General features: G+C 40.1%; 2 protein-coding genes across 7 annotated transcripts in view; one reads left to right on the forward strand and one right to left on the reverse strand.

Moving 5' to 3' along the window:
• The window catches only part of LOC122161907, a 218,954-nt gene extending 198,091 nt beyond the window's left edge, over positions 1-20,863 (forward strand). For 2 of the 4 annotated variants that reach the window (XM_042821673.1, XM_042821672.1), the window contains exons 5-6: positions 1,562-1,689; positions 18,107-18,674. In XM_042821673.1, the coding sequence (XP_042677607.1) occupies positions 1,562-1,689; positions 18,107-18,502 (524 nt within the window). In that variant the 3' untranslated portion in view covers positions 18,503-18,674. Of the gene's footprint in view, positions 1-1,561; positions 1,690-11,145; positions 11,600-18,106; positions 18,675-19,821 lie in introns of those variants that run through there. The other 2 variants (XM_042821674.1, XR_006169342.1) reach the window with 2 other exon arrangements.
• On the reverse strand, positions 219-25,540 carry CYLD (CYLD lysine 63 deubiquitinase). Of its 3 annotated transcripts, none has more exons than XM_042821669.1 (17): positions 25,461-25,540; positions 20,997-21,661; positions 19,861-20,028; positions 18,768-18,873; positions 17,737-17,835; positions 16,510-16,626; positions 14,654-15,033; positions 12,974-13,139; positions 12,097-12,238; positions 11,067-11,189; positions 9,840-9,931; positions 8,669-8,735; positions 7,484-7,616; positions 6,739-6,847; positions 5,961-6,079; positions 5,155-5,371; positions 219-3,573 (listed from the first exon to the last, which is right to left on the reverse strand). In XM_042821669.1, exons 2-17 carry the CDS (start codon positions 21,501-21,503, stop codon positions 3,389-3,391), a joined length of 2,730 nt encoding a protein of 909 aa, XP_042677603.1. In that variant the 5' UTR covers positions 21,504-21,661; positions 25,461-25,540; the 3' UTR covers positions 219-3,388. The 3 variants fall into 3 exon arrangements, with proteins under 3 accessions (XP_042677603.1, XP_042677602.1, XP_042677604.1); XM_042821668.1 differs by having other exon boundaries at positions 19,726-20,028; XM_042821670.1 differs by lacking the exon at positions 219-3,573 and having other exon boundaries at positions 5,961-6,132; positions 19,726-20,028.
• Positions 25,541-26,054: the final 514 nt, after the last annotated feature.

The raw sequence follows: 26,054 nt of genomic DNA on the forward strand, positions 1-26,054 counted from the left end.
AAACCTTAAGATGCTGGCTGCCAATCTTTTCAGAGAGAAATAACATTCCAAGGTGTACATGCAGAGCCCATGTGGCAGCAAGGGAAGCAGTGCTGAAGCTACAGCGTGACTCAGCAGTTACTTGTCTAAGAAATGTATTCTCCTCCTTTGACCCTCCAAAACTCAAAGCCCCTTCCCTCCTCTCCCCCCCCCCCCAACTGAAGAAGTACAGAGAGCAGTAAGAATAATACTTTTAATTAATACAGAAAGAACACATGGTACATTGCAGCAGCAGCTAATTGCTTTCTACCATTGGGGAAGAAAAGTTAAGGCTAGTTCAGGGCAACCTGATACAATGGTTTGTTTCCCTACCCCATTCTGCAGACAGCATTTGTAAGTTTAAGGAGATGATTTGTGCACAAAACATGAGATGTTTATTTAGCAAAACATCAAGAACAGAGAAAACATGCTTTGTTACAGTGGTAAAAATACACAAAGCTTTCAAGCTGCTTTTTACACCATCTCAGGTCTGAAACACCAAGTTGCAATCTGCAGCCAATTGTGCTCCAGCTTTGTGTGACACAGGCTGGCAGTAGGGACCGTGGTGACCAAGTTTATCTATTCAGTGGAGCATAAAGTGCACAAGAAAAATAAGTGCATTGAAATGAACCAACCATTTGTAGGAATAACTCCTGTGACACACTGCACTTGCTTAAAGTAGCCACTGCTGAAGCTATTCAGTAAAACACAGTACTACACTTTCAACATATGTTCAGGATCCTTTAACTGAAGAGAATTTTGCAGCTTTTTCTCCAGTTACCAAAATACACCAGCCTTCTGCTGCAGCCTACAGCGCTTTGGGGATTTCTATTGGTGAGCACTAAGTACTGCAGTCCTTTCTTTTTTCTCTCAACTTTGTTTGCAGGCCATTAGGAACTGTACCTTGTATGTGCATTCTTACTCATACCTTAAGACCACATTAGCAAGATGTGAGAGGTGAACCATGAAGCAATCATCTCATTTAACAAGTGCTATTAATTTAGGGGTGCATCTGCATTTTCAAAAGAAATAGGAAAAAAAAAAAATACCTGGGCCATTCCCAAATGTATTATATATATCAATGGTGAGTGCTCAGTCACTGGAACTTTTGTGCACTGCCTTTACCAGAAGGGCAGGTATTAAATGCAGGCTCTCCTCAAATTAGCTTATTCAATCCCCTTTGGCACATCCTGAATTCTCTAACTTATTTTACACATTTCTTTTTAGAGTGAAAGATGTTTGCTTTGTAATCCTTCCTGAAATAGAAAACCCAGGTTAGGTTCCATGACATCTCATTTACATTGCTAGATTACCACAGAGCAGTCAGATGAGAAAAACTGCAGCCAGGAAGCCAAGCAGTTCATTTATTCACACCCATCAACTTCAATTCAGTCCTGTTTGTTATTAATATATGTTTTCTTTTCTTTTTTTTTTTTCTTTTTTGGGGGAGGAGGGGGTGGAAATCATACTTTCTGCTCCCACTGTGTAAGCAAGTAAGTGGCATTATAAAGTAAATACCAGCCTAGTCATTTTTACTTTATAGTCCCTACCCACTGCTTCTATGGCATCTCTGTCAACACATCTGAGCACCTGCAGCTGCTTTCCCAGAGCCAAGGAAGAACCACTGCCAACAACAGCCCTCTGCTGACAGATGTTTACCGAATCCAGCAGGTAAATAAAGCCTTACAGGAATTCTTTGGGAGAAAAGGAGTTTAAGAACTCAGTACTGCAACTAGAGAATTAGCATTTTGCCAGGAGCACAGATGAGATAAATAAGGCAAGGGTCCTTGGAAGCCAGGAGATTATTAGAGGCAAAAGCAGCAGTGACACCAAAAAGTTCTTTGCTCTTGAGAGTGAAAACTCAGACCACACTTCATGCAGCTGCCCAGGGAACAGATCAGTGCTCTCAGCCCCCCTTTGTTTTCCTTAGAGCTGACAGAGTAGTCCTTTGAGCACTTCCCTACCTTGCTCTAGCAGAACCCAGTGGTAGAGCATGTCCCACAGGGAGAGTTTTGTTTTCTTCAAGAAGCATAAAGTAACATTTACAACACAGGATCACTCCCCATCCTCTTTAAAACAGTGGATAAAGCAGCTTTTCCTGTTGCGTTTTCTATATGGACTTGATCCCAAGGAGGAAGTTTTCCATATAAAACATCTCTAGTTGAAAATGTACAGCTCATACATATATGCAATTTGTAACTAACTCCTTTGTACAACCAGATTTCACTGTGTACACACATTATATATAGCACTTAGCTACAGAAGTAGCTAAAAAGCAACAACACAAAAATTCATGGCAAACAGGAACCAACAGACTTCCAAGTGCATTTTACACAATACAGATTTTGCAGCTTTTCAAATTAGTTTTCATTAAGTACTAGGTAAAACTGTAAAACTCTGATCCTGTACTTCTGGTTTCATTTTTCCCAGCAGATATTTTTAATATTCATTAGTAATCCTGATATCAAGAGTCAGATGTGTAATGTATTCCTAGGTAGTAGCTTAATGTATTGTATAAAAGTCAGTTTTGTTTCACCAAGAACTAAACTCCGTTTCAATACCATTCCCTGAGGCAACCCTTACTTTATTTTGTCCTCCAATCATCTGTATATAGTTGATGATCTGTTCCAGTCTGCTTTCTTTACACATCAGTTAGATCCATACCCTTGCACTGCTAATTTTAAGCAGTTATCCTTCCTCTTACTGCTCTCTTCTTCTCTCCAACAATCCCGACTTCCCAAACAACAAGTCAGTGTGCTTGACTTCCACAGGACAGGAACTGAGATGTTTAAGTAATGGACATGAATTTCTGAAGATGTAAATGTATGACAGCAGACAGTTAACAGGACAGAATTAAAATGCAATGAACAGTTTAACATTTATCTTGTTAAAACTGAAGTTATTCTCTTGAAGAATTAATGGTGCTAAAAAGGCAGTGCTGAGGGGGAGAGAAACAAGAATTATCATCCTTGGTCCATAGAAACTCACCCGAGCAGTAACACCACATCTTTACATTCTCAATGGACTAAGGAGGTTTCTCCTGAGAATAACTCCACTTTTTTCTTCTTTTTTTTTTTTTAATGTCCATATATAATGAATGCACTTAAAGCTTTAAGTTTTAGTAACTTCATTTAGACTTTGTTTATAAAACAAACACACACAAGCACACTTCCTAGAGTGCAAAATGCTTAAATACTTCCACCTCAGAACTCCACAAGTAGTTTTTGGAACAGTGATCCTTTTGTTCTCAGTCAACTTCTTCCTTGTCATCGCATCCATCGCCAGCAACGGTTGCATCAAAACTAACAAAAAATGCAGAGAACGCAACAGTAGAAATCTGTCCTTTCTTCAGCTTTCCAGAGGGCGTTGTTCATTTGTACAAACTCATGGTTGGACTTTGATACATGCACATGTAAGCATCACAGAGCAGTCTTCGTGCACAACCTTGAATTTTTCTGGAATCCAGTGAGTGCAGTTCTTCTACAGACATCTTCAGGTATTCGCCAACTTCTGGGCATGGGGTGACTTGTGGAATGTTAAAGCCATTCTGACCTCCTTTTATGCATGAGGAAAGAGACAGATGAGGATTAGGATTCCATCTACATACATTTACCCTTTATAATATGCTTCAATTACAACAGCATCGCTAATTCTTGAAAATGCCTTCAGAAAAAATGTAACTGCTATTTTGGACTACTTCAGGCTTCACAAGGAGGTATGAGAAGCATATTTGCTCCAGAGAAAATACAGAATAGCTTCTGGCATTAGAATTAGCCTTTAAAGAAAATCAGTGCACAATTTGTTCTGCACAGAGATGTCAAAGCGTAATGAAAAATATAGTATCAACCACAACTACTTGCTTTTCTGATGGAACATTCATGCATCTGTAATATTTATCTGCGTAAGAAAAAAAATGGTGAGGTATTTATCATCTCATTTGGAGAATTTGATCTGGAAGCTCCACGAAGAAAAACCCACGCAAGCACCATGACAGAACCATGGCACAGAAAGGGCTGTCGGGATCTCTACACTGACAGTACAAATTCCATACAGCTTTGGGAGAGTTGCCTGAACACACACTCCACCTTGCACGCTACTGAATTTGTTAATAAAGTGCTATCAAGTAACAGTAAGATGTACGGACATCCATGGCACCGTTCCCTAGCAAACACTTTTTAGCTTAAACTCCAGCTGAAGAAAATTATTTGTGATAAAAAAAGCTAAGCTCAGCAGGATCTCATGATCCTACATTCCTGGAATACAGTGGTTCTTAACAGACTTAAGTCATACATGTTTCAAGCCCTTCAATACAAAGCTTTATTGCTATGTGGGTGATAGGATGACCTTAGTCCTACAGCAATTTCACTTTTGGCAGGAGGCAACACTTCTCCCAGTCTCCCCCAAAATAAAAATAATTTCTGAAAAAAGCACCAAAGCATAGAGGGACTCAAGAATTCTGCATGCAAAGAACTGCTGCATTCAGTCCAACACTTGTATCTATTGCTGCTTTTCACAGGCATCAGAATTCAACACAGTCCTTGTTACTATTTAATGCAGCAATAAAAAGAATATTTAAAAGAATTCTAAAAGAATATTTATTTTCCTGACATTTGTGTTTCCCACTGCTAACTCTAAAGAGATTCAAAGGAGTAGCACAGATTGCACCGCATTACTTGGTGAAGTTGTATTAGAAATAACAAAGTCATTTAAGCAAAAGCAATAGAAGAGATATCCACAAAGTATCTGCTAATTGTGTACATCCATTTAAAAAGACTGAAGGAATGTGTTCTTGCAACTTTTAAATACATCCCCTTTAAATCAGTTCTCTCTGCCAAATTTAGAAAATACAGAAAACCATAAAAAGCCCTACTGGAGGATCTCTCCAGTTAATTCAGTACCATCTACTTACTAAGGCATCCAATTTTGCTGAAAATCAGAACGTACGCATTAAGTCTGCTATAGCAATGTGCTAAGGAAAGGATGGGTTCAAGATTCATGTCTCAGCATTAAACGCTTCAAGTGAGATGGCACTAGTATCACCAAGTGTTAGGAAATAAATAGGCACTAAAACTTACAGAACTGTAATACAAGTTTTAAAAGTTACAGAAAACCAAAGAGAATAATTTGAAGATGTACCATCCCGATCTGCCATGCTGTCAAAGAAAAGCCAGGCAGAGTCATCTCTCCCGTACTTCACAAAAGCTACATAGTGGCTTGTTTCTATGCAGAGGACAGCAAACAACTCCATCTTCTGGTATGGGATACAGCCATGTCGCCAATCCCAGTCTGGCAGATCTTTAGGGAGTGACAATGGATTGAATTTATGACTCTGTCTCCTGGGATGAAGATGAACCTACAATTGAAGTAATATTTCAGAAGAGAAAAAAAAAAAAAATCAACTCGAGATTATTTGTTTCAGTGGCAGACAAAGCTGAGAAGAACAGTCCTGCTGAAGATCAATGGTCTTAGAGAAGGAACTGCAAAGTAGCAGTAGCACACATTTATTGTATTCCACAACACCCCCAATCAGTATAGTGCAGTATTTCCCCAAAAAATTCAGAAGGAAAGTCATATTTAATGCAAGATTTTTCTAATATGCTCAAGTCTTGAAAATAAGCCATGAATTTGTCAGCTTCATGCAATTACCAAACAGCTCTAAACATTAAATGGTTTTATATCATGAAATTATTTACCAATTCCAACAAGTAAAACGTAAAATTATGTTTTAAAGAAGACTGAGAACAAATTCCAAGGTACCTGCAATTACTCTTTCACCACACTTTTAGTACAGAAATGCTTGACAAACTCATTACAGGGCCATGCAGCCTTCCCAATTTGCCACAGCTTTCCCTGACAGGGCATCTCACTAATGCTCCCTACACTTTTTTTATTCCAGCACGTGCCATTTGGGGTAAACCCACGCAGAACAGACAGAAGCTTACTTGTGTATTGCAGGTTTTGCAGAACTGCTTGATTTTCCCAGCAGAAATATCGGTATCTTCATAACATTCTCTGCACTCATACATAGCCAGCCCTCCGCAAATACGGCACTGCCTGGGAGCTGCAGTTTTAAACAGGATGTTAGCCTACCACTTAGGACCCTTTTAAAGTTGTCTAAGAAGAAAAGTGTATGGAAAATAAGATTATTATTACCTTTGCAGAGAGAGAATGTATTGTAAAAGGCTTAAAACCATCTAGCTAATCAAAGCAGAAACTACATTTAATTTCTTCCCTTTAATTTCTTCTCTAACAATGCGGAAGATAAAAGGTTTTAAAAATGGGAAGCTGCAAACAGTGATAAAAATGAATTTATATCAATTCATGGACAAGTGAAAACAGGCTGTTATATTAAAATAGCTCTGTCATATCAGTCTTCATCTGTTGACATCGGCAAACAGACGCAGAACAAAGGCTGATGGCTGCGACAGTGAAAGAAAACACTGGGACAGTTTAGAACAGAGATGATTATTCTAATAACCTGTAGCAGTCTTATTAGTTATTACATAAGAACTGAAAATCAAATTTCCTTAGGTAATGCAGAACAATAAAGTCAGTAGTGACAAGAAGTGAGATTTCACAGCCAAACGTGCACCATCACGGCATGCTACAGGTTTACATGTTTGTCAGTTGTGAACTTAAAAACTGCCTGAGGTAATTTCGTTGTGTTAGTTGCTTTCAAAAAACTCCCTTTCCTTATTCAACACAATACTGTGTACTTACTGTCTTCAAGTAAATCTGTTATATTTAGCTCCAAGGATGGAAAAATTTTGTTGAACATTTTGAAGTCTTTTCCAAATCGAGGCATCTGAATAATCAGGCATGAAGGAGCCTGGGTGAAAAGTTAGAAAATAATCAGGCAAGCTTGAAAAAGATAAATCTAAATTTAGAGGCATACCTCTTCTAATGCTATGAATGTATTTAGATGTTATTTAGAGTTGCAGACTACTGTCTTAAAAATTAACAAAAAAGACAAAATTAAGTCTTAGAAAAAAAAATAATCTACAGCTGAAACCCATGAAACTAGCATCTAATTCATTGTCAAATGTCTTAAGTGCCAGTTATGCTGGCATGATATTAAATACTGAACTACACCCCCTTGTAAAAACAAAGATTTTTTTTTTTTAAAGTGGGGTTTTTTGTTTGTTTGTTTTAAGCTTTTCCTTTGTAAAGCTTTTTACAAACATAGGAATCCCAAAAAAGCAGTTCTTAAGGCAACTTACCAACAGTAACCAAAGAGTTTTATTTTGGTAATGCTTTGTCTGAACAGATCAAAGCAATTTTGGTAACACGCACATCAAGTCAACCATAAAATATTTCTGCAATGTAAGCAACCTGTACCACTGAGCACTCCACCATCCCAACACATCTGCATTTTCCTTTCACACCCAATCCCACTTTTCTCTCACTGCTGAATGGGTAAGTATGTAGCTATCATCATTTCTGACAAAGCAACAGTGTCACCAACCTCTGCAAACTTCAAGTTGCTGTTGATGAACGACCACTCCAGTAACTGCTGAATTGTTGGGACTCCAACTTTCTCATTTTTGTCCATAAAAATTTGGTAGAAATAACAGTCTTGTACTTTCTGACCTGCTGATCTGAGAACAGAATTAAAAAAAAAAAAAAAAAAAAAAAAAAGAATAAAATCAGATCTACCATAACAACAGCTGTACTTTGCAAAGAAAATATTAACTACAAAAAGTAGCCTATACAACATCCTCTCTACTGTGAAATATATGTGCTTAAAAAAAAAAAAAAAAAAAAAACCACACAAAAAAACAGGAACAACAAAAAGCCTTAAGTAACAGGCAACCATTACATGTGGACTGACTGTAGAAAAGCTATTTAAGAAACAAAAGCACCTTAAGTATGTTTTGAAGATGTTTTTATATTCCTGAATTACCAACTCAAAAATACTTGGGGGCTGCCCAGCTCTGCTTGATGCAATTCCTGGGATAAAGGAAGAACGTAAAAACTACAGGAAATGCAGCATTGCTGATGCCACAGAACACAGCAAGGAACCTGAAAGTATCAGGTGCCAGCTAGCAGAATGTCAGCCACGTGCAACAATCCCTTCCTCTCCTGATCTCAGTTGAGACAGCTGAATCCTTGTGGTGCCACAGCCAGAGCAAAGGCTTACCTACATGTCAGCATCTGTTACTTTGTCAGAAATTAAAGCAGCAAAACTTAATCAAGGTGAGCCACTGAAACGCTTTCACAAGCCAGGAAGAAATACAAGTCTGATTCCATGGCTTAAACACCAAATCAGGAAACTCTGCAGCTTGTCCCAAAAATAAGCAGCTATAAAGCTGCAGGCCTCATTAGTAAGGTATACTCTAGCCTCTCTCCAGCACAATTAATAGACATACACTAATAAGGCTTTCCCATCAGCAGCTGTAGGGAATCTTTGTTCTAGCACTCACGTCATGACAAGCTCGAGTTTTTGCAATAACACATGAATAGAGAAAAACACATCCTACCAAGAATGATAGGAAACACCATCAAGTTTGTCAGTGTAATTTTATAAGCCCTATCAATATATAATATTAATAATAACCACAAGTCAAAGATGTCTCAGTAAGAAAGGTGGCAGATAGTCCCTCCCCATCAGCCTCTACAGACAAATGAGTGCAACACAGAAAAGACTCACCTTATTTTCAGCAGTGGTTCAACTCTTAGAATATGATGAAATAAAATATTCAAAAATTCTTCTGGATCTGGGAAAAAAAAAAAAAAAGTCTTCTTAATATCTTAAAAAGCAGTATTTAAGAAGGAAAGTTGCAAAACATTAAATAAGAAAAATATAAAGGTTCATTTGTACAATTTCATGATATATCAAGGTAAATTTATGACAAACTACAAACATTTTGATGGCACAAACCTCTATTTTCTTTCTTGGCATCAAATGGCCCTAAAAACAGACACACGCTCTCAACAAGCTAGCAGGGTTTTCCAGTACAGACTACAAAGACACTGTATTCCAGAGGAGTCATTTGGTACCAGTTTGGTGTTTTTTGTTTTTTGTTTTTTTTTTTAAACAGGAGAACCAAAAAATACAACTGAGAAATTGGAGAGGTGAAGAGACACGACAGTTAACGCTTGTATGAAAATACAGAGTATGACAAAGTTCATCTAACCTAGAGAATGAGCTCTCTAATCGAGAACAAACCAGCATTAGCTTAGAGATCTAATCACACCCAGTAGTTTCCTGTTTTATTTTTCTTCCTGCCACTAACTGCAATAAATATTAGTTCTCAGCATTTAACATTTTCAAAGAACATGGTGTTCTCCCACACAAAAATCAGAACTAATACATAATGAAAATGTTAATTAATCCTTATATGCGGCAGAAGATCAAAAGATTGAGATTTGGTTTTCCTAACATGTTACACATTTTATTTCTTAGACTACTGTATAATCACTGTGGCGACAAAACGTTGTGGTGGGAAGATCAAAGGAAGCAAAGTGACACTTTGAAAGAGGACAGAGACCACAACCTTACCATAGTCTTCATTTCTGAGATCTCCCCTAACTACTAGAAGGGAGTGTCTCATTTCATGGAGACATGGGCACAGGAAGCAATAAATCCAGTCAGAAAAAGACTGGATGCAGAAACTGATAAAGCTAGGAGGTTCCTTATAGAATAGAAGAAGCAAGAAAAAAAAAAAAAAAAAAAAAGACCTTTTTACCATCCAGTGGTCACTCAAGTCTCTGGTACAGATATTACTGCTCCAGAAAAATTTGTATTTTACTTTGTATAATATGTATTTTGTAGTATAACTCTTACAGATTGTAAAGAAAGGAAAAGCCTTCCCAGTTACCTTTTTCCTCTGAAGTGAATCCTGATGCAGCCTCAACTTTTTCAAGTATTTTCCTCAGTTTCATTATTTTTGTAGCACATACATATCCATATCTAAGATAAATGGGTTTAACAAGCTATTAGCTAGTTTATAAACAAGTCAGAGGAAAAGAAAAGACTCAAGTGCTGAAACACAGGCTTGCAGATCTTTTTCTGTGTACAGTGTTTCTGCAAAGCTATGTACTGAGTCCTCATACTCACCTGATTCAGTTTTCCAAAAGCACCCCAAATGTTGAACATCACTCAAGTGTTCCTGCATAAAAGGGTTTTCTTAAACTGTAACCCAGCACTAATTTGCACCACTTAATGCAGCATTTTCAGTGTCTCATACAACAACACCATCAGAGTCATTAATGAAGAGTTAAGAAAGATACAGAACTGTATTTCTGATCTGAGGAGCTGATGCTTTCAGCAATCATCTCAAACTTTACAAAAAGTACAGAGAACTTTCTAAGCATGGTGGAAAGGCAGGAGTAACCCTTTCAGTCCTCTCAGCCACTTGAGATTGCTGCACTCTGTGTGCACCCCACTACCTGCACTGCAGATCCCCAGAACACACCAGGCAAATTATGGAAGGAACGGTTCAGAAGACATCATCTTCCTCCAGGAATGCAAGGAAAAACTTGCCCACAGAATTTCAGAATTGTGTTATGTTTGCAGGTTTAAAAAAAAAAAACAAATATGAAGACAACATAATAAAGATTTTTGGCACACTCCCTTTGCTCATTATACCTGAGAAATTATGAAATTAACTTCCTGTTTAATAAAAAGCATTTTGGTCACTTGCAGAATTACTGAAGCTCTGCAAGCCCCATGAAGTCTATGACACTGTGAAACTTCACAGAAGTTGACTCAAATACTTTTGTTGTCAAGAACAGCAACAATAAAGATATAAATACAGACATTAAAAATGAATATAACTCATTTATCAATGTTCTTGTACAAATCTTACAAAAGTTTTACACTCATTCTATTCAAATCCAGACAAATATAGTATTTTATCACCAAACTACATCCAACTATTTCCAGGTAGCACTGATGAAATGTACTATAAAAAACAACTGTTAATTTAAAAAAAAAAAAAAAAAAAGCTAAGGAAGCTTGGCAGGTTTGCAACAGGAATGTGTATGCAGAAGGCTTTATTGTAAAATTTATTTTAGATGAAAGACCGGTTTATGTCTCTACTTACATTCTAAGAGGATTCACAATCTCTGTTCGCAATAACTCTTGAGTCTCACTATAATACTCTACATCATTCTTTTCTTTAGGCCTGAGTAACACAGTGTCCAAAACGGAGCTAAAAGAAAACAAGCTACAGAAGAAAGAAAAAGAAGGCAGGTTGGTTTTGATTCTGCAGACAGAACCATTCAGATGCCTAAACAACATAAAGATGAGCAAAGCAAAGCAATGGGAGGAATTAAAGAACTAAGCAAGCACAAAATGAGATCATTACGGACAAGACAACACAGCTGTACTAAGCAGTAAAGGTCCACTCTAACCCCATGCCCTCATGCTAGCAGAATACAAAACTAGTTACCGAGGCAGGATTCCACAAGCAGGTTAAAAGAGTTCCTCTCTGACCCCGTCCCACCCACATACTCTCTAATCCTTCAGAAGTCCATGGACTCATGCAGTCCAGAAGAGTATGAATCATAGAACGGCATGGACTGGAATGGACCTCAAGGATCACTGAGTTCCAACGCCCCTGCTGCAGGCAGGGCTGCCAACCACTAGATCAAGTACTGGATCAGACTGCCCAGAGCCCCAACCAACCTGGCTTTGAACACCTCCAGGGATGGGGCATTTACCACCTGTCTGGGCAGCCCGTTCCATTCTGTCAGTAAAAAACTGTCCCCAGACATCTAGTCTAATCCAAATCTCCCTTCCTTTAGTTTAAAACCATTCCCCCATCTGTCGCTATCTACCTTTGTTCAAAGTTTATTTCCCTCCTGTTTGTAAACTCCCTTTAGATATACTGAAAGGCCAGTACAATCTGGACACACGGGAGACTGATTAGCACTTCAAGTTAAGCAACAAATCCTGTAGAGCTTTCTCAAATGTAAAGAGCATAGTATGTGCTAAAAAGTGTAATGCATGACTTTTTAAGTTGTACAGTAATAAAACAGAATCATTACAACAAGGATTACGTGTTCTGTGCTTCTAGCATACCTCCCACTAACCCACACCTTGGGACACCACTATACAAATTATGAACTTACCAGAATAAGGTGGAGTCTAAGTAACAGGAGTTGTAATGACCCTGGATACCTTTCTTCTTTCCAATCATTGTCTCTAAACCTTCTTTTTCCATTTTTGGAGGAGTGTTTTCTTCTACCACTTCACTTAAGTAACCTCCAAAGGCTGAAATTTTTTTTTCAAAAGACACTTTAAAGCCTCCAATTTTATCCCCCTTGAGATTTTCCTATTAATGTTTCATAGCTAAACTGCTGCCTTAGCACAAAACATTCATTTTCTGGACTAGAATAGCATTTCATTATAGCTAAGACTCACTCTCTTCCAGAAAGTGAACAAGGCCTCACATTCCACACAGTGAACACAGGACTACTTCAGATAGCCTGCAGCACTGAATTAATTTTGCCCAGTAGGAGTGAAATTCTCAGTTTAAATGCCCTGTTCACATCATCATGCTAATATCGAGATGCTTTATCCTTTGCTGTTCTTCCCAGCAAAATGACATGACCCAGGAAAGCTAACAATGTTAGAAAGAGAATTAGCTTTTCCACCACTGATCTTCATCATACAAATACATTCTTTTCTTTCAGTATTTAGGACAGAAAGATAACTTAATTCTGATACTGCAATCCCACATTGCTGGATTTGCTAATACCATTTTCAGCAAGACTGCTTCACAATTTCTAAAGTAAAAATATACAACATAAATTCCCAAGATTTATGAAATTTCCTTAAATTACCATGAAGTACAAAAAAGCCAGAGAAGCATTATATTCTATAGGTTGATTTCCTGTTCGTAAGCCTCATTTAAGTACTGCCTACAGAGATCTCCACGTGTTCAATGAAACCAAGCCCCGTGTCAGTTCCCAGCTGATAAATAAACCATAAGCAGAAGCTCGGTACCTAGAGAGTTGCAGCGTTCAATCTGATTGGAAACCGGCTGTAGTGACGCAAACCTGGAATCTGGTCTGCAGCTTTTCAGTTTAACAAAAAGAGCTTTCTTTGGAGCACAAGTGAAGTATCGAGTTCCTTTAAATGTTCCATCTGTACAACCTGCACATTCGTCTTCCTGAAAATTAAAGTGAGAATTCACCGTTTTCATATTTCCACAGTTCTGTACTAAGATGTTGAATTACAGTATCTACCCAAAAAAATCACCCTTTGAGTATTCTGAAGCTTAATAAGCAGTGTTGCTGCTTTTTAGTGTGTGTACAAAGCTTCAGCTGAGGTGTTGTTTGCCTGGATTTACTGAGGCAATTAAGTGTTACACTTTCTTCAGAAGAAACGTGGGGGAAGTGGGAGATGAGAGTGAGAATTAAACCTACTCAGCTTGAAGGACTTTCACTAAGCTAGCCCCTTAATCCAGATACCCTCTGAAGTAGAAAAAGCATACGTGTACTACCAAACATCTTTCAGAACTCAGTTAAAATCATTAAGCACTAGAAGTGTGAATATTTTCAGTGTCACTACGGACTACATTCGACACATCAAGGAAGGCAATAGAAGCTAGATCTGAAGTATTATGACTTGTAATTGTTAAATATCTTTGATACCATGATTTAAGGTATATTATTGCTTACAAAACCTGCTATGATCTAACGCAGAAATGGATGTCAAACAGGCACAAGAGCCCAGTTTAACAAAAACCATCTTAAGATGCAAACACCTGTGGCAAACTATACACTGAGCATCACCCACTGAAGCCACAAACATCAGGACTTTTCCAACAGCTGAAATATCAGTTGCATTGTCACTTACTTTGCTAGAAATGTTTGTTGTTTTATACAATTGTACACTACTTTATCTGAAATTTTACCAAAAATGATCCCAAAATAAACAACTCCACATCCCTAACAATTTAGTGATAGCACTCAGTAGGTCAGGTCAACGGCTAGACATGATCTTGAAAGCCTTTTCCAACCTAGATTATTCTAATTGCACACACATTAATAAGTGACAGCCATTCACTACTATGGCAGCAACTGGAGAGTAACTCTAAGTACACAAAAGTAATTCATGTTTGCAGCAACTGTGAATTCATGAAGGGCTGGTAGGAACACCAAGCACTTCGCTGTCAGACCAAGAATACTCCTACCATCGATTACCAAAATCAGTATTGCAGTTCTGCTGATGGACTCTGACACTGCCTGCGTGCTGGTGTGCCACATACATTTGAGGTTCTTACACACAGGACTTTTTTATTTCTTTATTTTACAGGACTGTGTATCACAGAGCCTTTAAATAGCATGGGGCTTTTTGCCTCAGTGACAAGTCAGTCAGTCAGTAAGATGGACAAAGGACACTCCACTTAAGCCAGTAACCTACAAAGCAAATGAGTCACCTACGGTCCTTCTGAGTCAATCATGCTTTGTAGCACAAAGCCACCTCAGAGCCTATTAATGGAATAAGGCCTAGGGCAGCCACGAAAGTCAGAGCCCATCTGAGATTTCATCTGCCTTACAAGGAGATCACATAGCAACTTCAGACAAATTTTCATCCACTACTGTAAAGTATACATGCAGCAACAACTCTCAAAGCAGATAATTAATACTACTATGAATCAACTTATCAGATGATATTTACCAGCTCCAGTCCAGCTAACACTTCATTTACCCCAGGAGGCTGGCCAATCCAGCGGATTACTCCATAGAAAGGGGGATTTTCTTTGACTTCAGCCAAGGAACCTGCTTCAAGACCATGCGAGTTACCAACAGGGCCTCCTGTTGATGGACTTTCCTGGTTAGCTGTAGTGTTTACATCACCAATGACTGACTGAACAGATAAAGACAGAGGACTGTGTCCAATAGCACCGTTAGTACTTGATGCTTTTGTCAAACTGAAAGGGAGAGAGTGGAATCTGTTTTCTGTAGTCATAGAGTTTGTTAAAGGTGGCTGCAGTGGTGGTGAAGAATGCCCAAATCCAGGAGATGAATCAGTAAGTGATTTTGCAGGGTCTTCAGCAACTGTTAAGAATCAAAAACAAGACGTTAACTCAGGTTTTGTTTGGGGTGCCTCCATCTCCTTACTGAAAGGGAGGCTTAGCTGTCAAATTGATACAAGTATCTGCAACTACCTCTGATTTAATGCATGTCCTGCATAGGATGAGTTAAGCAGGAGGAATGTAGGAAGATGTCTGTCACTTCACAACACCAGAGACATAACTGGGTGAGGATAAACTACTACAGCCCTACAACTTACATCACACAACCGATGGAAACATGCAGCATGAAGAAAGGTGTTAACCAGAAATTACAGGAAGGTTTAAAATTAATGTTTTTTAGTAACCCAAGGCAGAACTGGTGTTTGAATGCAAGTAAACAGCCCCAGTGATTACGGTAGTGGGTCCAACTAGGAACACTGAACAACTGAGGAGAGAATTCAGCTGGTAGTTAATACAGAAATGAGTAATTGCTTATGGACATCATTTGCAACTGGAAAAGCATTCTTTTCCACTTTGGCTGCACTACAACATGTTTTGGTTCTAGGACAGGGAATCTATCTGTGTCCAGAGAATAAAGGGTTTTAATGAGCCACAACTAATGTAGTGCTTAATTAATGAGATCACAACTAGATATAATAACACAGATGTTTTGCATCTACTCTCATCTTTCTATGTGGCCTCTAGTACACAATTGATATTTACAGAGTAAAGTGCTTTTTTTACATATTACAATAAACTAAAACTAATTTTTATATATATTTCCACACTTGGTATCTGTTAGGGCACCATAAGCAATTTTAACCAATTTTCTTTTAGAGTTCACAGAACACAGGGCCTGCCTCTGATTTACTGTGGAAACCTGCAGCAATGCTACTAATTTAGTGTTTACCCCTTCAGTCAGCCACACTTCAGAAAACAGTAATGACATGAAAAATACACATTAGATCCAGAAGCAAATAAAGATCCCCTGGTGCTCTCAGTGTACGCATCCGAATTTATGAAAATTCAGTGAGGTTTTATAAAAACAATTTTAAACACAAGTGTATGTAATTTCAAATACAAGTGTATGTAGGTGACACAGATCTTTTTTTTCCTACTTTGAGACTCATCAGCTAGCACAGCAGTGTTACAGGCTTAAGGGAACTACATGGTTAGAAGACAAATGCACACAATATACAGTTACTATACACAGTTGCCTACAACAAGGAGTGTCTTGTCTTCCTACTAAGCTGTTACTCTGCCTGCAAGACATGCACGTTCCCACAGTGCTGCAAACACATTTCCAAGATGCAATCTACATGCAGGAGGAAAACAGGCCTACCAATTAAGACAAAATATTTCCACTGGGGCTTCAAAATGCTTTACAACAGAGTATGTTTTCCTCTACATGTGCCAACTGTTTTGCTCTAAATTCATAATTGTTTTATGTGAAGAACATACATACACTTGTTTTGAAATAAAATGTATGCCTAGGTGAAAGACTATCATCTCTCACTACCTTCATCAATATACCATGGGGGTTTTGTTTTTGCTTGAGGCTGAGAATCAACTGATGATCCATTTAATGTGTAGAAGACTTCAGATCTGTTTCTATTTCCAGGCTCAGAGGTAGATCCTGGAAAAGAAAGCATATTGTACATGAGAGATCCACTGCCCTTCACAGCTGGTTAGCTTGTATTGTGAAGGAGAGCTTGGTTTGCTACCGTAATTCCAAAATAACAGAACTGCCCTTCCACAAAGCAGCAACTCTTGCATCAAAAATAACAGTTCTAAGCCTGCCACCAGATAGCAGTTTGCACTGACATTAATCAATCATCCAAATTAAAAATTAAAGTTAGGAATCTGAAAAGAAAAAAAAGAAAACCATCCACAAGTGCTAATTTTTCATTACTATGAAATATGGATATAGGAAAGCAGTTTGAGAAACAGTTTACATTAGGCATTTTTTAATCTTTGCCTCTAAAGCTGAAAAAAAATTTAGAATAGGCAAATAAAGTTCCAATCCCACACAGCTTTAACTTGTGCTGACATACAACCACAGTTACTTCAGTGAAAGCCATCCATTTCAGTTAGCAGAAGATGCAAGGGAGAGCCGCTTACAGAGCATACATCCCATCATTAGTATTCCACAGCCCAAAACTGACAGCAGGAATAAGAGAACACAGCACTTTGATTTATGCCTTTTAAAAACATTTATGTACACACACAGATACCATTACTTCCTTTCATTCTCCCCCCTTAGGAAAAAAATCTAGCCAAAACCAAAAGTCAAAACAGGCTTTTATAAAACTTCATTCTGGTTCTCAATCACAGAAAAATTGATAGATTTGTTATTAAATAGATCTGCTCCACAGTTAAATATTCAGAAGTTTCTTAAGCAGAACAAAGTCAACAGCAAATTCAACTTAAAAACAAACAAACCACATTTTCAGAAAAGGACTGGGCTGTGAGGTAACATGCCCCTGAATTTTTGCTCAACCTCAAATTGGTTGTTGAGTAGTCTCAACTTCTGCGTGCATTTTAACAACAACAAAAGAAACCTCAGAAAACTGCAAACTATTCTTATTATGGAAAATAAGTTCATGAAAATATTCTGACTATTCACTGCTTCAGACAAACTTAACTCGATAAGTGGCTGCAAAAATGAATGAAGCGTAAGGCAATGTTTTGCTCCAAGCAATATAAATTTGTAATCTTACACTAAAAAACGACCCCTCATACGTACCTGTTGCCTTTGGCTTACTATGGTTGAACACACTTTTATCACCACCACCTCTTGCGGTATAGGCAAGCTTGGGAGGTCTCCTGTCTTGTGACACAGTCTCTAAGATGGTGCATATGGATGGAACATTAGTTTTCTACACCACACAGAAATTCAGCTTGAAATGCAAATGGGAATAAAACAGTGTTTGGTACACAGCCAACAATTTCTTCTACTAGTAGGGTTTGTTTCCATTGCATCAATCATTACTCATTCCAATTCTGCATTTGTTTAGCATAACTAACAGACTAACTCCAGATTTTTCAATGAACATTTCATGCTTACACTACGGGAAACACATGAAATTCCTACTTCTTTTCCTCCCTACAAACAGAACTACAGCAAACGTTTCCTTGAATTCTCCAGAGAAAAGAGGGCCCAAAAACACGCATCTCAGCAAGCCAAAAAGGAGGAGGTGAATGTAGGAAAAGCTGGCCAAACTGAAGGGAGAAGGACAATAGCTACATGTTGGACAAAACCACACTCTCACTGGTACCTGATATCAGGTAATTTCATGTTATTTATTTGTGCCCTATTTTCTTACCTTCAGAAGAAAAATTACAGGATCACAGTTGTTACAACTGCACTGAATTACGGGAATAGAGAATCTTTGACCAGCATTGCTATGAATTTTTCAGAAACTTCAAATGTTTACTCACAGAATGCATACATACTGCTGTCAATACATCTCAACCCAAGGAAGACATGCTTAATGATCCACAGTATTTAAATTCCTTCAGCTGAAAGGCATTCAAGAATGATTTCTGCTGTCACCTCTCACATATTTAGGTGTGCCTATGTCATACCCCATACAATTTGAAAAGCTCACTGTCCAATATTAGAACAGTTTCCACAAGTGAGACTGCAGCCAAAGAAACTGAACACAAATTAATTCAGGTGAACTCAGGATCCAGTAATTCCACAGTACTGTTTTATCATGTAACCGTGCGCTGGTTGTTATCCGTCTGCCTTAGGATTGAGAAAGCAGAGCATACCTGGTATAACATCATTGATATGCAAAAGAAGGGTACTTTCAACACTTGCAAAACTGCACAGCTGTATGCCATTGTATCTTCCATCCCAGTTTCCAATAGGATTATCCTAAAAACAGAAAAACATGTTACATGTGTCCCCAGAAAATAAATAGGGCATGCAGAACACCTGCCTTTAGGAACATGTTCAACCATTTATGGTAAAAAAGAAAATCATAAAGTTTGACACCAAATATTTTTTTCTGTACAAACCTTTTGGTACAAAATGATTCAAACATCCCTGTTCTTTTCTGAAGTAGTTCCTATTTTAACAATCATTCCTTTACTACAACCCATTATTTTTACACAGGTTAGAACAGTTTTTAGTGCTATTAAGTAACAGCTGTGGCAATCAAGGAAATGGAAGCACCTGGTCTGAAAAGCACCCTTGAACTGCCAAAAATATGCCAAATAGTCCATTTTAAGAAAGCTGAGTTTCTGGGAAACATGAAGTTTGTAATTAAAATTAGAAACATCAACCTTTAAATACTGAATTTTAAGTACAAACTAAAATACAAACAAACCAAAGCTACATGAAAGAAAAAAAAAAAAAAATAAAAAAAAAAAAAAAAAAATGCAACCTAATTATTTTTTTAAAGGCAGGACAAAGCCAGTCTCACAAGACAAACATTCAATGCTGTTACTTGAAGACTGACATCGAACACTGCAAGTGGCTCAGTGGAGGCTCCTCAGCATGACCAGAATATTTGTCCTGAAGCACTTAACATCAAAGAGGGTTCTATTTACCTACTGACAAAAAACAGTTACGATCGAGGGACATTTTTGAACACTACTGTTTAATTCCCATTTTAGGTCAGCCTCCACTGAAGCAGCTTGTGGATAATGTTTCTTCTTTTATATTGCATGTAATTTACTAGCTAACACACATGCAAAAGTTATTAAAGTCGGATTATTCTCTTACCATGTCCACTCCAACAACGTATCCTAAACTTTCGTTTCCTGGTAAGACATCACAGAATATAACTGTCCCATACTCTATACTCTCTCCTATCTTCAGAGAAACCCTGGAGTTGATCTCCAGAGGAGGAAGTTCTACCTGCATTGCGTCAACTGGAGCTGCATAGTCACTTTCCAGTTCATTGTCATCTTCTTCCACCAGCTCCAGTTTGTCCAAAGCAACAAAAACCCCACAATCCTCATCACATCTGAAAAGCTGCTTGCCTTGGTACTGTCCATCAGTAAAGCCCTGGCCACGACCTTCTTCCTAAGTAACAGAGGGAGAAGAAGAAAGAAAAACAGTGTATTTTGTGCCAATGCAGGCTACTTCAGAAACAGTAAAATAATCCACTGATCTGGAGAACCCACAGTATGAATTAGCCTGATGAACTATCACTGCACTGGGAGAAGTTGTCAGAATTTGCAACAAATACACACACTGTCTACCCTAAGGGATTAAATGGCAGAAAGCTTGGCAAAGAATGTATTCTTCAGCTGCAGATTTTGCTTTTATTATCAAACTTTTGCCAGATCAAGGTGAGATTACTTCATACTAAACACAAATGTTAAGAAATCAAATGAAGAGAGATGATTTTCATACGTGCTCAGGCCTGACGTTCCCTGAGGTTCTTACTAGCAACTGCAAAAAGCGTGGAAACTTTGAAAAATATATTCCTAGAACAAGAGTAGCACTTTCCTCAATCGAATCCTTCAATGTCTCATGCCACTGCAGCACAGTAATGCCTCACTGAAGCACACAATGGTCACACTTTCTCTCTTAACTAGCTGCAATTGGAATTTTTGTGCTCTGCAAGAGCACTGAAATCTAGTCTGCACTACAGATTGTATCCAGGCACTGCTGACACACACAGAAAACCAAGGTACCCAACAGAAAGCTGAGAGTCAGAAGTTTGCCTTGATGGAAACGTAAGGTATTAACTCTTCCTAGACTAGAAGAGTCAGAATATGTTCAAGTCTTTCTGCTAGCTCCCGTGTCTTCATTAAAGGCATAGCATACAAGGCTGATGTGACATGCTGTGATCTCACAGGTCACGTATATTTGATACACAGCTCTTACTTTTGATTTTTATGAAAAGCCTGAAGGTCACAAAACTGGGGGGGGTTGTGTGGAGGGGTAACAAAGCTGCTAGATTCTGTTATAACTGCCTCTTTAAAAAGCATTTTCAGTTCATCTTACAAAATACATGTGATGCTCGCCCTTAGCAAGGAACTTACCAGCAGTTCTACTCCAAAATATATCCCTGTTAGGGACCTTTCCTGCAGCAAGGGTCCTCTGAAACGAACAACTCCAGGAAACTTCTCTTCTCCCGACCTAAGCTGTACTCTAACAGGTGAGCCAATATCTATTTGGATGCCTTTAGTTAATCTGCTTTTGCTTTTAAACAAGCTGTACCTTTCCTCGCAGTTAGTAATCGCCAAAAGCAGTTCAGCTAGCTTTTCATTTATTTCGATAACATCCTTCTCATCCACAAAAAGAACTGCATGAGGTTGTTCCAGAATTTTTAATCCAATCTGTAGTTTCTTGCCTTTACAAGGAATATTTCTGGAGTGTCCCATTGAAGAACGGTCTTGAAAAAACTGCCCAATGCTACCCTTGGGCACCTTCAATAGCTTTTGAGTCTGCTTGTCTACGACACTGCATTCTTGGAGAAGCAGGTAAAAGATGCGCTCTTCCCAATAGGATGAACTTCCTTTTTCTTGACTCCATAACCCTGAACTCATTGTGACTGAAACTTCAGAAGCTGCACAGAAGATTTCAAGAAAAAAAATAAAGCTGTTGTTATATGTCTACTGATCTTGAAAAATTCTACTAGAAGGTCCACGATTTGTGAAACGATTCAGTTTTCATATTGCAGAGAACCAACTCCAGAGCAGAAGGCCTAGGAAAAGCAGAAAGAAAGGCAAACTTAAGCTGGAGAAATGCTGCTAGTCTTAAGTAAAAGAACAGAAAATCATTTACATCTGTGACCACAACCATTCCTCCAACAGAACAAAAACACTTCAGCAAAATCCAAGGCAGCAAAAACAGACCCTGAACAGCCGCAGCCCCACTGACCACACACATACTTGTGCTTGTTAATGCTATGCATTTCCTCCCCTTGTTTCCTTGAAGAGGCTATGGAAAAAGCGTACTGAAATGCAGGAACCACTCAAGGGAAAGGATAAAAAAAATCTCAATTTCAAATGAACTGGAAAAAACATCCTCACAAATGGTATTTTGTGGAAGCTCTCTGTTAGGAAGACCTTTCCTCGTACTCTGTGACTACTTACTTCTGACAAAGTGCACATCTGTCATCTCAGATAACGTTTTGTTTTAGCGAAGTAGAAAATTGTGTCAGTGTAAGAGATGGACAGAAAATGGAAATTGTACCCCTCTGCAACAGTCGTTTCTTTAAGCAACAGAGATGGGCAGTTACAGTAAGCAATAAACAATGCATGAAAGCCAAATTGTATCAGTGCTGAAACATTCCATTACGTAGAAAAACCTAGCAGCTTTCTTTATCATTTGAGAAAGGTAATTCACTTCAACAAAGTAGGAAATTTATCACTTAATAAAGCAGGCTGGGTGAAAACACCTTTGTTAAATATTACCCTAAGAATTATAGTTCACAATCAAGGAACTTAACAATATCTTACAATATTTCATTGCTCACGGTAGCAGAAATACAAGTAACATACATACATAGTTGCTCCAAAAGTAACGCCTCTTCTTCATTTTCACAGAGACTACAGCAGATACAGAGAGCAAATAACACTATCTGATAAAGCACACTGTCAGCTACAAAACACTATCTTTCAGGACAGTCACTACCATTCACTATGCATTTTCACTGGTGATGAACAAGAGCCTGCATGCCATGTGCAAACAAGTCTGCACCAGCAGAGGTGACCACTGTTTCACAGCTGCTATAATTGCACAGCTGCTAGGAAAGTGATTGCCCACACAACAGATCTTTCATCAGCCCAACAGATGGAAGTACTAACACTCCAAATCCATGTTATACAATGAGTTTGGCAGGACAGTCCAGTTAAGGCTGGCAATGTGCTCCATAGCCTCCTAACTGTATGAGGCCTGGTGTTACTGTGTTGCAAGAGAAAGATGATCTTTTTCTCAGGCCTTACAATCACCATGTAGCGGTCAGAGTTAATGGCATGTCAGGGTTCCAGGATTGCCCCTTTCCTATCCCAGAAGACAGTGCACATCGCTTTACCCACTCAGGGCTCCATCTTGAATTGATTCTTTGATGGGGAATTCACATATGGCCACTCCATGGACTGATGTTTTTACTCTGGCTCACACTGGGGACATCAGATCAGTAGTAATGATGTGATCTAGGGAACCCTGTTTGGGTTCAGTAGGTCCTGACAAACTCGCACTCAGTGTTCTTTCTCTTTCTGTGTATTTGTGGGACCCACCTGGTGCAAACTCTGTGATATCCCAACACTGCCACCATTGTTTCCAACACACTCAAGCTGATACTCAGCTCAATGCACAGTTCTCTGGTGGTAATCCAATGGTTTGCATGGATGAGCTGGTTGAGATGCTCTTCATTTGACAGTGTGACAGCTTTGTGTGGCCATCAACACCACACCTCGTCTTTCACATGACAGTCACTACTGCTGAAACATACATCCACCGCCTCACCCTGCTCACATCCACTGTCTGCTCACCAGACATTCAGCAAGCCTCAGAGGGCGCCATTTTCTCCACATGAAGAATTCAAAGACACCTCTTTGCTTCATCCACGCTTCTATGTCAAAGGCTGTCCCTCTGCTGCCATCACACGGCATCTGATGTCACACAGCAACAAAACGTAACAGAATATTGGTGGGAAGGCTCAATCTCTACTGCCATCCCACCAACATCTGCCTCTGACTTTGTGGGCCAACATAATAAAATAGAAGGCATTACTTTTGGAGCAGCCCTCATACATACATGTTACATGTTAAAATGGATACATGAAGGAGAATCTTCAATAGCTTAACAGGAATTATTTTTTTTATTGAAGAGCAAGAAGGGTCCCATACAAGTAAAGAAAACACCTCCACATAAATTGTCGTGTCACCACTCTGTGGAGCCAAAGCCAGTTTGCATTTAGTTAAAGGTGAAGTTTAACTTCAGCATATAAAAAACAAATATGCTTTGTCCTAACACTGCTATTCTTCTCCTCCAAGTCTTTTCTCCAATTTAAGTATCACAGGACCTACTGTTACTTCCCCTACTCAGTCTGATCTGAGTTCCAGAGGCTATCAGAAAGACTCTACAAGTAATTATCTGCAACATACTTAAAGAAAGTTTTAAACTTTTTCACGTGAAGGAAAATAACAGCCAAGGCGCAGTTTAACTGTAAGCAACATAGCATCTTTCAGCCACTAGGAATTCACACCTTCTTATCCGCCCTGCTATGCCTCCAAGCAAGGCACTGCTCGACAGAGCCATGCCAGCTCTCTTCATCTCCAAGATATTACACACAGGTGCCAGTCATGCCACACTTAGACAAAGCTGCTGTAGCACCTTATAGAAAATCATGCATTTTTCAGGTGTTTTCATTTTTGAAATTATTTAACTCCCCTTCTCACAGTCCCTCCACGCAGCTCATCAATGCCCCACACGATGCAACTACCTGATACTGCAAGGATCCAGGTCCTCCTTTCAGTAACCATAACACTAAGTACGGATATAATAACATATTAAAAGAAGTCTGCTTAAGAGCTTACGAAGAGAAGCAAGGAACACATCAGGAAAGCTTTGTTTGCAGCTACCAACCCCCTAATTCTACCCCATGTGCAGCTGCGCTGCAGTAGTATGCGATCTTAACACAGTGGCAAAGAATTCAGTGAGAAAACACATCAATAGCTACAATCAGATTTCAAAATAACTTTACACCGTGCACAGCCAGCCTTTGGAAGTCCTGCCGTCCACAGGGATGGCACAAAGCCACTAAATAAAGTGCTAACGAGTTTTCCACGATGACAAAGTTCATTACCAGTGTGTTACCACCACACAAAAACGTCTATTAAAACTTATTTACCGCTTCCCCACTCCAAAGACACCGTTCCATAACAACAGAACGGATAGATAAGCATTCCCATGGCACAGAAAAGCCAGCTGAGAAGCACGCGTGCAAGGAGCGATTATAACAAAGCTGATGAGAACAGCAGGTGCCGGCAGCGGCTGCAGACAGCTCTCACACGGCGTGCGAGGAAAGAATTAAGAAGCTTCTTCAAAATATCAATTAAAATACCCGCCAATATCAATAAATCCAGCATTTCTAAAAGCTAAATGCGGTTAGAGGTTCCCGTTGTGACACACGCGCTCCGCCCAGGAGGAAGAACAAGCCCAGCCGGTAACCGGCGGAAAGCCCCGGCGCCGCTGCCTCCAAGGCCGCCCCTCCCACCCAGACTCGGCAGCACCGCCGCGGCTCCGCGGCGCGGCCCCAACCGCGCTCCGCCCTACCGGCCGCGGCACAGAGCCGAGCGCTCGGCACAACGCCCGCTCCCGGGCCCAAGTCGGGCGAGGCGGCCTCGAAGCGCTCCGTGGGCCGCGGGAAGGGCCTGAGGGTGGACGCTGCGCAGCTGGGAGCGCTCGAGCGGAGCGGCCGGGCCCCGGCGAGGGCCGCCCCTACCTGAGGATACCTGAGAGTACCTAAGGGAGCCCGACGAGGCGCGCCTCCTCACCTGCTCGTGCCCGCCTCACGGTCCCATCTTTGGCGCACCGCGGCTCCGCCACCGAAACGCAGCCTGCCTCTCCGCCGGGCCCGCCCTCCTGACCCCGCGCAGCCAATCAGGGAGCGGCGACACGGCCGCTTCGCGATGTCATTGGCGGAGAGCGCCGCCCGGTGACGGGCCGACTCGAGGTTTCTACGTAGTCAAGGTTGTATGAGCCGCAGAGGAAGGTTCGGGGAGGAGAGGAAGAGGCGGGCGGCCTTCGTGAGGGCGCCGATTGGCTGCGCGGAGCGCGAGGCGGGAGCAGGCCGCACTTCGGGAACTGCGGGGGAGCTGATTGGGTGACGCCCGTGCTCGCTGCCTGCCCATTGGCGGCGCGGCTAGCCGGACGCGTGGGCCGGAGCCGTTTCTGTCGCAATGGCGGCGCGTGCCGAGGACTGGCCCGGCTGCGTTCTGCGCGCGCCGCCAGCGACTTCGCACAGGTGCGCGAAACGGCGCTGATACGGGGCTTCGCGAAGCCAGCTGCAGCTCGTCCGCAGCCCAACGTCTCAGCACGCGGTCTCTGAGCGCGGCTGTACTGAGTCCAGCCGGCGGTGGCGCTCGGGG

Source organism: Centrocercus urophasianus, unplaced genomic scaffold (genome assembly GCF_019232065.1).
Source record: "Centrocercus urophasianus isolate 14NV4802_14NV808 unplaced genomic scaffold, USGS_Curo_1.0 seq_2, whole genome shotgun sequence".
NCBI classification, from domain to species: domain Eukaryota; kingdom Metazoa; phylum Chordata; class Aves; order Galliformes; family Phasianidae; genus Centrocercus; species Centrocercus urophasianus.